This window comes from Musca autumnalis, unplaced genomic scaffold (assembly GCF_047663935.1).
Source record: "Musca autumnalis isolate F117 unplaced genomic scaffold, ASM4766393v1 scaffold_2, whole genome shotgun sequence".
Classification (NCBI taxonomy): Eukaryota; Metazoa; Arthropoda; class Insecta; order Diptera; family Muscidae; genus Musca; species Musca autumnalis.
This window is the reverse complement of record NW_027411755.1, coordinates 156124154-156136278: the sequence shown is the minus strand read 5'-3', so window position 1 is coordinate 156136278 and position 12125 is coordinate 156124154. Positions and strand designations below refer to the sequence as shown.

Below are 12125 nucleotides of genomic sequence, written 5' to 3'. Positions count from 1 at the left end.
TTTTCGGTATTTTGAGAATTTTAGCCACAATTTTGTCTATTCAAAAATAATAGTCAATATAGGCAGGTCAAGTTCGAAGATGGGCTATATCGGTCCACTCTTTGGTATAGCCCCCATATAACGGTACCTCCGGATTTGAGGTATTTTGACGTATTTCGCCACATTTGCAGACCGAATTAGCTATAATTTGGCACTTAGGGTTCCTAGTGATCAACAAACTTATATCCCGAAGGATATGGGCATAGGTCCATGTTTTGGTATAGTTCCCATATAACGATACCTCCCGATTTTCGGTATTTTGAGAATTTTAGCCACAATTTTTAACCGAACTACCTGCAGTTTGACATTTGAGGTTCTCAGTGGTCATGAAACATCTCCACGAAACATCGTCAACATAGGTCCATGTTTTGGTATAGCCCCCATATATCGGTACCTCCCGATTTTCAGTATTTTGAGAATTTTAGCTACAATTTTTAACCGAACTAGCTGTAGTTTGCCATTTGAGGTTCTCAGTGGTCATGAAATATCTCCACCAAACATCGTCAACATAGGTCCATGTTTTGGTATAGCCCCCATATAACGGTACCTCCCGATTTTCGGTATTTTGAGAATTTTAGCCACAATTTGTAACCGAACTATCTGCAATTTGATATTTGAAGTTCTCAGTGGTCATGAAACATCTCTACCAAACATCGTCAACATGGGTCCATGTTTTGGTATGGCCCCCTTATAACCGTACCTCCCGATTTTCGGTATTTTGAGCATTTTAGTTACAATTTTTAACCGAACTAGCTGTAATTTGCCATTTGAGGTTCTCAGTGGTCAAAAGACATCTCCAACGATACATCGTCAACATAGGTCCATGTTTTGGTATAGCCCCCATATAACGGTATCTCCCGATTTTCGGTATTTTGAGAATTTTAGCTGCAATTTTTAACCGAACTAGCTGTAATTTGCCATTTGAGGTTCTCAGTGGTCAAAAGACATCTCCAACGATACATCGTCAACATAGGTCCATGTTTTGGTATAGCCCCCATATAACGGTATCTCCCGATTTTCGGTATTTTGAGAATTTTAGCTGCAATTTTTAACCGACCTATCTGTAATGATCGGTATTTTGAGAATTTTAGCTACAATTTTGTCTATTCAAAAATAATAGTCAATATAGGTAGGTCCATGTTTTGGTATATCCCCCCATATAACTTTACCTCCCGATTTTCGGGAATTTTCTGTGGTCACGAAATTTCGTCACTAAAATTCGTCAACATGGGTCCATTTTTGAGGGTCTACATTGTTTTGATAAAACTACCCTCAATTTGACTCTTGAAGTTCCCTGCAGCTATAAAACTTTTCCGCCAAAAAATGTAAAGATAGTTTGACTCTTTGATATAGCCCCGTAGGTGGTACCTTTCACCTAGCTGAACACATTTTTTAGATTAGATAACACTGTGCAACAAAATGGAGGTGAAAGTCTGGGGCACGAAAAATTCCTCTTGGGGAAGAAAGGCCTTGGTGGGTATATTATGAACCCCGAAGGACAGATCCGCCGTGAGTCGAACTTCCGCGTTATGGGGTGATGAAATTTTTGTTAGAGACCCTGTGGGCCGTCAGGAATTAGCTTTATATATTTGTTCACTGTTGCTTAAGTGCTCTACAAAAACAACAAACAAAGATATAGTGCTAATTAATGATGGCTTACAGGGTCTCTTGCAAAAACTTCATCACGCCATAACGCGGAAGTTCGACTCACGGCGCATCTGTCCTTCGGGGTTTTTAATAAACTCACCATTGTCGAAAAGTTGTTACACCTAAAATTGTGAAAGGACCCCAATTATTCCATTTTATTTAATACTTTTTTATGGTGGAGGGTATAAAAAGTTCGGCCCGGCTGAACTTAACGACTTTTTACTTGTTTGTTTTCAAATTTAAAAACAACAACAATGTTGGAAGTACTTAAACTTAAAAAAACTGTTGTTTTTAATTTTTTTTAAAAAAAATGAAAACAACAAATCTGACACATCTCAACAAAACTGCCAAGTGAATCTAAGATAATCGGAAACTTGATGACAGGTTGTGGATACTCGAGAACATGATGTATTAATGACGATCCGTAGAAGATCGGATGTTGGTTTGTCGGTAATCGGGTAATTATTCAAAGGTAAATAATCGTGGAAAAACGATATGCTCAGCGTTCGGGTGTAAATAATACTGAACACAATGTGCTTGGCGTTCGGGTATAGATGATCAGGAACACGATATGCTTGGATTCGGTGTACGATTGTAGATGATAGGGAACACGATGTATTCGACGTTCGTCTGAAAATGCTCGGGAACATGATGGGCTCGGCGTTCGGCTGTAGATGTTTGGGAACGCGATGGGTTCTGCGTTCGGCTGACTCACTCGGGAACACGATAGGTTCGGTTTTAGGCTGTAGATGAGCGGGTACACGATGGATTCCGTGTTAGGCTATAGGTGATCGGGAACACGACGTATTCGGGGTTCGTTTGTAGATAATCGGGATCACGATGTGCTCTCGTTCGCGTGAAGATGATCGGGAACACGATGTATTGGGTCACGAGAACACGATGTAATAGGCTGTGGATATTCGGGAACAAGATGGGTTTGGCGTTCGGCTGTGGATCGGGGACACGATGGATTCGGTGTTCGGGAACACGACAGATTCGGCGTTTGGGTGTAGGTGTAGGAAGACAGGATGAGTTCGGCGTTCAGCTGTAGAAGCTCGGGAACACGTTGTATTAGGACCTCGCCTTTGGATGAGTGGTACACAATGTATTCGATGTTGGGCTATAGATGATCAAGAACACGATTCATTCAAGGTGCAAATAAATAATCGGAAACAGAATGTTCGGCTGTAAATGATCGGGAAGACGATGGATTCGGTGTTCAGCGGTAGATGTTCGGCTGTAGATATTCGGGAACACGAAAACGAGTTCGGCGTTTGGCTATAGGTTATCGGGAACACAATGTATCTGCGTTCGCCTGTGAATGAGTGGTACACGATGGACTCGATCTTGGGCTGTAGATTATCAGGAACACAATATATGTGGGGGTTCAAGAGTAAATAAAAGGGAACACAATGTTCGGCAGTAGATTCTCGGAAACACTATATAATCGGTGTACGGTTGTAGATGATCGGGAACACGATGTATTCGGGATTCGTCTATAGATGTTCGGCTGTAGATATTCGGGAACACGATAGGTTCGGCTGTCGGCTGTAGATGTTCGGGAACACGAATAGTTCTGCGTTCGGCTATGGATGTTGGGGAACACGTTGGGTTCGGTGCTCGGCTTTAGATTATCGGGAATGCAATGTATTCGGAATTCGGCAGTAGATGATTGGGAAGACGATGGATTCGGTGTTCTGTTGTAGATGTTCGGGAACACGATGGATTCAGCGTTCGGCTATGGTTGTTCAAAAACACTATGAGTTGGGCGTTCAGCTCGAAACACGATGTATTCGGATAGATATTAGGCTGTAGATGATCGGGAACACTATGTTTTGGAGTGTAAATAATCACGATGTTCGGCAGGAGATTCTCGCAAACACGATGGTTAAGATGTTCGGGAACATGATGGGTTCGGTGTTAGGCTATATATTATCGGGTACACGATGAAGTCGGTGTTGGACTGTAGATATTTCGGAATATGATGTGCTCGCCTTTCGGGTGTAGATGATCGAAAACACCATGTATTCGATGTTCGGCTATAGATATTCTGTAATGTAATCGGCGTTCCGCTGCAGAGAATCCGGAACACGATGAATTCGGTAGTCGGCAGTAGATGCTGGGAGAAACTGTGGATTTGGTTTAAGGCTGTATATGATCGGGAACACAATGGATTCGGTGTTCGACAGTAGATGCTCGGGGACACTGTGAAATCGGTGTTCAGCTGTAGATGTTCGGGTGTAGATGATCGGGAACATAATGTATTTAGTGTTTGGCTGTGGATGATCGAGGACACGATGGATTCGGTATTGCGCTGCAGAAGTGATTGGGAACACGATGGGTTAAGCGTTCGGTTGCAGATGTTCGGGATGGATAGATTCAGTAGTAGATTTTCGGAGAAACTGTGTATGCGGTGTTAGGATGTAAATGATCGGGAACACGATGGATTCGGTGTTCAGCTTTAGATGTTGGGGAATACGATGTACTTGCTGTTCGGGTGTAAATGATCGGGAACACGATGCTGTAGATGATCGGGGACACGATGGATTCGGTGTTGGGCTGTAGATAATTGCGAACACCATGTACTCGGCGTTCGAATGCAAATGATCGGGAATACGATCTATTCGGTGTTCGACTGTAGGTGATTGGGAACACGATGTTTTCGTGGCTCGGCTGTAGATAATCGGTTTTCGTGGCTCGGCTGGAGATATTCGGTACCATGATGTAATCGGCGTTCAGCTGTAGATGATAGTGAATACGATGGATACGCTGTTCAGGAGTAGATGCTCGGAAACAAAATGTAATCGTCATTCGGGATTTGGCCACTGTGCTTTCCCAAAAACATCAGAACAGTATTGCTCCTTTATTGTCAGACTGAGAATCGTCAAACAGGAGTCATCAGTCAAAGTGACACAATAACTGATGTTTACAATATTTGCAAAAAAAAAATTATAACCCCAATGTATACGTTATTGTCTCCTTTAATCAAAAATTCCCGTAATAATTATAATTGGCCAATCTAATCGGAACTTCAATTTAGGTAAACATGTTATTTTATAAAAATAACAATAATTAGATGATATTTGGTGCAATGTAGCCTTATCTTGAAATGTGTGTCAAATTTTTTGTTAGATATTTAGACAAGCATTAGATTATCCTTCAGTATAAATATAACTAAATGCTACCAATTAAGAATAGTAATTGTGTTGTTTCTTTTGGGAAAAGCACAATAAATACAAAAGTAATAAAATTACACTCTTCCACATCTTTGTTGCCAAACTTTCTAAATTTTTTCTCTTTTCCTATAGCTTCAAAATGTTCAAGTACTTCGCTATCTTTGTCATTGTAATGGCCGTGGCCAGTGCTGAATTGGTGCGTGTACCAATTCACAAGCATGAAAATTTTGTCAAGACTAGCAAGGACATACGTGCTGAGAAGTCTGTGTTGCGCACCAAATATCGTTTGCCCCAACGTCGTGATATCACCGATGAACCTTTGGAAAATTCTTTGAACATGGCCTATTATGGTGACATTACCATTGGTACACCACCCCAGAAATTTGTTGTCTTGTTCGATTCTGGTTCGTCCAATTTGTGGGTTCCCTCCAGCCATTGCTGGATCTGGGATGTTGCCTGCAAGAAACACAATCAATACAATCACGACGATTCCAGTACCTATGTCAAGAATGGTGAATCCATCTCCATTTCTTATGGCTCCGGTAGCATGAGCGGTTTCTTGTCCCAGGATGATGTCACCGTTGAAGGTTTGACCATTAAGAATCAAGTATTTGCCGAAGCTATGAATGAACCCGGAAACAGTTTCACAGATGCTAACTTCGATGGTATTTTCGGCATGGCTTATCAATCATTGGCTGAAAACGATGTTGTACCTCCCTTCTACAATATGTTCTCTCAAGGTTTGGTCGACGCTAACATGTTCTCTTTCCTTTTGACACGCGATGGTACCTCTACCGATGGTGGCCAACTGATTTTGGGTGGTGTTGACTCTAGTTTGTACACTGGTGATATCACTTATGTTCCCGTTTCTACCCAAGGCTATTGGCAATTTGAAGTTACCTCTGGTGCCATCAATGGTACAAGCATTTGCGATAACTGCCAAGCTATTGCTGATACCGGCACCAGCTTGATCGTTTGCCCCGAAGATGCTTACAATACTTTGAATACTGTAATCGGTGGTACTTATAATGATGATGAAGGTGCCTACTACGTTGATTGTTCCACTGTTGATAGTTTGCCTGATGTAACCTTCGTGATTGGCGGTACCACTTTCACTTTGCCACCCAGTGCCTACATCGTTACAGTTGATGGTGATTGTATGTCTTCCTTCACCTACATGGAAACCGATTTCTGGATTTTGGGTGATGTCTTCATTGGCAAATACTATACTGTTTTCGATTTCGCTTATAACCGTGTTGGTTTTGCTGAAGCAGCCTAAGGTGGATATTGTGAAAGAAATGTTCGGAATATTTGCAATGTGTGAAAAATAAAAACACTTAAGTTAAAATGCAAAAATATTGAAATTTTTTTTCAATGTAATGAGAAATTGTGTTACTAGGGGTGGGTAGATTCGTGTGAACTGCTAAAGCTTATAGTATGGAAAATAATTGAATCATATACACTCCGTTTCATTTGAATAACAAAAACAAAACAACATTGTTTCACAACATCCCATACGGGACAAGGGAGACTTCTCTCATATCAATGAGTGCACCCCGATTCATATTTAGCTCAATGATATGGGACCTACTGTTTATCGCCGAGTCCGAACGGCGTGTCTAAGACACCACTTTTGTAGAGAAGTTTTACATGGCTGAAATACTCAGGAAATGTGGCCAACATTACTGAGGGGTATTTTGCCACCGTTGAAAAATGTTTGATGTTGCCTGGCCGGGGAATCGAACCCCCGACCTTCTGCGTGCAAGGCGGGCGTGCATACCATTGCACCACGGTGGCACCCATTTGAATAGCACATTTAAAATTTGTATTTGTTGCTTCAATTTAGTTGACATTAGTTGAATATCCTGTGATATGTTTGTATATCCTGTTTTGTACACTTATGAAGTATCTTTCAGCAAAAAGTGTTGCTTCGATAAAGTCCCGTTATAAATTTTTAGAATTTTCTTTCAAAAATATGTCTAGGAAAACAAAACTGGGGCACTTTGAAGAACTGGTTGTCCTAAACAAGACAATAAATATTTCCAACAAAGTTAAATATCTGGGAGTAATCCTGGATAGGAAACTTAAGTGGAAATACCATATTCAAGAGAGAGCTAACAAAGCTTATATACGGTGATCAACCTGTAGAAGGGGCATAGGCTCCATGTGGGGTCTTAATCCTAAGATGACACACTGGCTATACAACATACGCTTCAGTAGTCTGGTGGACAGCTATGGATAAAAAGTGTAATATTAAAATTCTACAGAAAGTTTAACGAATGTGCTGTTTAAGTGTAGCCGGCGCAATGAGGACAAGACCAACGAGGGCATAAGACACTTTTCTATAAGGTATGAAGCGACCGTCGCAGCTATCCAACTTAAAACGATGGAAGAGTGGATCAGAAAGGACCACGTAACATAACATCAAAACACTTAACGCGTAACAACGGGAGAGTCAATGGATAACATTGTATCGGACCGTATACGAGGGCAGTTGGGAAACTTCTTAGCCTAGCACAAAAAGCGCGGTATAAACAGAAAAAAGTTAAGTGTTTTGGAAACATCCATCCCTGTTATGAACACATGTCAAATTTTGTTTCGATCTGGCAACTCCTTCATATAGAAACAGGTGTTCAAAAAAGACGTATCTGCAATTTTTTTACATTGGAAAAATTAGAAATGCGTGCTGTCATTAAATATTTACAAAAAAAGTTTTATCGGGACAAGAAATTCATAATGTGATGGTGAATGTGTTAGGTGAAAGTCAGAGAACTGCGTAAGTAGCTGATTTTGACACTCATAAGCCACATGCAAAAAAACAAGCGTATGTGCGGCTTGCTACTCTAAAAAATAAATGCAAGTGTTGCTTGCCATTCTCAAAATATGTACGAGTGTGGCTAGCCACTCAAAAAATAAGTCATTTAAAAATGGATATTTTTTGACACTTGCGTATGCTTTGCCAAGTAGTTTTAAATACGCAATTACATTTTCTGTTTTACTTTCTTGCTCATCGCACATCAAGTGTTGTTTTCAACCCTTGTAATTCAACCGTTTGTCTTATGTTCTCCGAGAGAGTGAGAGCAAAAATAATTTTCTAACACTGATTTTCAAAGGTTAGAAGAGCATTCGAAAGCACGCATAACATTCCAAGCAAATAAAGAAAATCACACACAAACGAAACAGCAAAAAATAAAATTAGAAATGTTTATTTTTTGTAATGTTGTGTGTGTGCTTCCACTTGATAAGTCACTTGGCAAACTATCTACGATTGCGAGTTTTGTAACAGTGCAAAATATGATGAATACTTGTTTTACTTATTACGCACAAGCAACGGTCTTGATGCGTCGCAAGTATTTTTGGTGGTGGTGGAAAAAATACAGAGTGCAAGAAAACACACGCATTAAAAAAGCAAAAGGCCCAAAAAACTTGTGCGTGCACAATTGGCTTACGGGGACAAGTAACTCATTGATGATCTCTGGTGAAAGTGCTCCTTCATATGCAATAGTAAAAAGTTGGGTTGCTGGAAACGTGGTCTTACAAGCATTGAAGATGAACCACGTAGTGAACGTCCAAAAACAGCAATAACAACAGAAATTGTAGCCAACGTACATGATATGGTATTAAATTATCGACGAATAAAAGTACGTGAAATTGCTAATATTATGGGCATCTCAAATGATCGAGTCCATTTAATTTTGCATGAAGAACTACAGTCGATCAAAAACGCATAAGAATGAACATTTCTCAAGCTTGTTTGGATCGTTTTAAGCGAAATAAAATGTATTGTAAGCGTCGTTTCATAACTGTTGATGAGACATGGATCCACCACTATACTCCAGAAACAAAAGAACAATCCAAACAATGGTCTGAAGCTGGAGGAAGTGCCCCAAAGAAGGCAAAAACAATTCAATCGGCTGGTAAGGTTATGGCAACGGTTTTTTGGGACTTCAACGGTATTTTATTGATTGACTATCTGCAAAAGGGTAAAACAATAAATTCAGAGTACTATTGCAACCTTTTGGATCAATTAAATGTACAAATTCGAGAAAAACGTCCTGGCTTACAACACAAAAAAATAATTTTTCATCAAGACAACGCACCAGCGCACAAGAGTGTTTTAACAATGGCTAAAATCAACGAATTAAAGTACGAGTTGCTTGACCATCCACCTTATTCTCCTGATTTAGCTCTCAGTGATTTTTACTTGTTCCCAAATCTAAAAAAAATTCCTTGCTGGCAAGCGTTTTACCTCAAATGAAGATTCAATTACAGTTGTAAACCACTATTTTGAAGACCTTGAGGAAAACTAATCAAGGGATAGAATTGCTAGAAAAGCGTTGGACTAAGTGTATTGAAGTTTCAGGAGATTATATTGAATAATAAAAATATTTTTGAAAAACTAACTATTCTCTTTCATTGATAGGCTAAGAAGTTTCCGAACCGCCCTCGTATTTGCACTATAACTACTTTAACGACAATATCTGTAGGATCTCCTCCTCCATATAATAATGTCTAACAAACAAAAACTTCAAAACTTTCACAAAAATGTCTCCTAGTATTGTCATAATACAGTGCTTTGTTTGATTTGTGGGTTTTCTCTTTTTGTCTAACTTTTTGTGGCCGAAATTTAAGTTTGTAGCTATGTTCACTCAATACACAGAAAAAAAAACAACAGAAAAAACTTCACGTTTGTCAAGAAAACAAAAGACAAAATGTTTTTCTTTCCAACACTTTTGTTTATTATGTTGTTGTTTCTTTACTAACTCAAATACCTTGGAAGTAACAGAGGACTAGATAATGGAATATAAATAACTTCATATTAGTTGACAAAAGTTGATGACCCGAGGCTACTAAAAAGCATGCGTTAAATCAAGTTGAAGTTTGACTTCTTGTTGAAGTTATGTCGTTTTTGCGAAATTCAACATACAAAAATATATTAGCTGAGCGAATTACGTTTGTGTTTAAGGCATTCCTGTTCAAAGTCTCATTTATTGTAAAAAATAGATAGCACTTGAATGTTGTGATATTGTTTGTTATGTTTGGTATTATATGCGTCAGAAACTATAGGACACTGTTGACCTTTTAAAGGACATTAAAATTTCAAAGGATAACATTCAAAAAATTGTTTAAATACTTGTACTCATCTCACGATGCTGTTGTTGTCATATTAAAGAGTAGGATTGGATTTAAACATATAATAATTTTCATTCATTGCATTCAAGGATAACAAGGACATCAAAAATGTCCGTGAAAAATTAAATACTAAAAAAAATCTTTGAAAACGTCCTGCAATTTTTTAAATATAAATGTTAATATCTCTTATGTAGTGCAACACTTCCCTAAATTTCAATATCCTAGCTTTGTAAGTTATTTTTTATTGTGCGACATGAACGGAATTAAAAAAATTAAGAACATAGGGTTTGTTCTGACACCGCAACATGATAGAAGACCAATAATATAAATAACGGGTCAATAAAAAGAAGGAAAGGGTCTTTTTGACAAGTTTATATTTTCTAAACCGCTAAGAATTTTAATTTGCTCTCGTTGGCAAACTTGTAGCTTTTATCTTAAAGAACTAATTCTGAACATATTTGGATTCTAAACTACAACTTCAAGGTTAAATTTTTCAAATTTTCCTTATAATTCTTCTAGGGGTTTGGTTTACAGATTAGGACCGTTCCTAGACAGTTCCTATATTCCAGAAAGTACGTTATAAATCAGTAAGGAAAGCATCAAAGTCGGGCGGGGCCGACTATATGATACCCTACACCACTGTGAATATGTAAAATATAAATCGGAGCTTTATTCAGATCTTAACCGATTTAGATATAATTTGGCACATTTATTTCCAGACCGAATTCAGTCACACATTCCAAATATCATTGAAATCGGACTTATATAACGTGTTTGGAAAAGCAAATACGCGAAACCGGCCGAAAATATATATGGGTGCTATATCCAAATCTGAACCGATTTCGATATAATTTGGCACATTTATTTCTAGACTGAATTCAGTCACACACTCCAAATTTTATCGAAATCGGAAATATATAGCGTGTTTGGTACAAAAAATACGTAAAATCGGCTAAAAATATATGTGGGAGCTATATCCAAATCTGAACTGATTTCTATATAATTTAGCACACTTATTTCTAGACCGAATTCAGTTAAACATTCCAAATTTCATCAAAATCGGACGTATATAGCGTGTTTGGTGCAGCAAATTCGTGGTATCGGGCGAACATATATATGGGAGCTATATCCAAATCTGAACCGATTTCGATATAATTTGGCACACATATTTGTAGACCGGATTCAGTCACACATTCAAAATTTTATTAAAATTTGACGTATATAGCGTGTTTGGTGCAGCAAATACGTAAAATCGGGCGAAAATATATATGGGAGCTATATCAAAATCTGAACCGATTTTCACCAAAAGCAATAGCGTTTTTCCAACGGCTAAAAAAGTTGTAGTCCCCAATTTTGAGCTGAATCGAACAAAAAATGCGACCTGTACGTTGCGAACAAAAATACATGGACAGACGGACAGACAGACAGACGGACGGACATGCATAAATCGACTCAGAAAGTGATTATATGTATATCCCCCAAAGGAACTATGGGTCTATTTCGCTTCCTTTTGTATGTTACATACATATGCACAAAGACATAATACCCCTTACCACTGTGTGGTGTAGGGTATAAAAAGGATAAAAATCGAATTTGTTTTGATATTTTGAAAACAGTTTCTACAGAGTTCGTATGTTCTAGAAAGTGGTTTATTGAGATCTAAGGAACATTTTGATCCTTGAAATTTGAATGTCCATTAAAAGGTTCGGTTCATGTGTAATTTTGGCTATCGGACTGTGTTATATGTATATTAGGGCTATAACCAAAAAAATACAACGCCAGTACCATATGCGAAATATTGACCTGATAACGAAAGGTGTCTTTCTTCTTCTTCTTTATTTGCACATTCGATGTTCGGATATATGCGATTATACAATATTTTTACAATTTTAAGTGATAAAGTGAATATTTTAGAACATTTCATATTAATTGAAGATCTCTATTTCTCGCAGCATTTAGAAGGCTTCTTTCGTCTTGGAGTCCGGTCCAGGTTTGGATATTTTTCAGCCAGGAGAGTTCTTTTCTGCCCCTGGTTCGTCTTCCTTCAATCACTCCTTTGATAATGTTTTGCAGTATTTTGTATTTGTTATTTCTCATGATGTGTCCCAGATATGACACTTTTCGGCTTTT

General features: G+C 38.4%; 1 protein-coding gene across 1 annotated transcript; it reads left to right on the top strand.

Annotated features, from left to right (window-relative positions):
- The first annotated feature begins 5001 nt into the window (after nucleotides 1–5001).
- On the top strand, nucleotides 5002–6141 carry LOC141393144 (lysosomal aspartic protease-like). Its single transcript, XM_073966102.1, has one exon. The coding sequence runs from the start codon at nucleotides 5002–5004 to the stop codon at nucleotides 6139–6141; it is 1140 nt and encodes a 379-aa protein (XP_073822203.1).
- Nucleotides 6142–12125: the final 5984 nt, after the last annotated feature.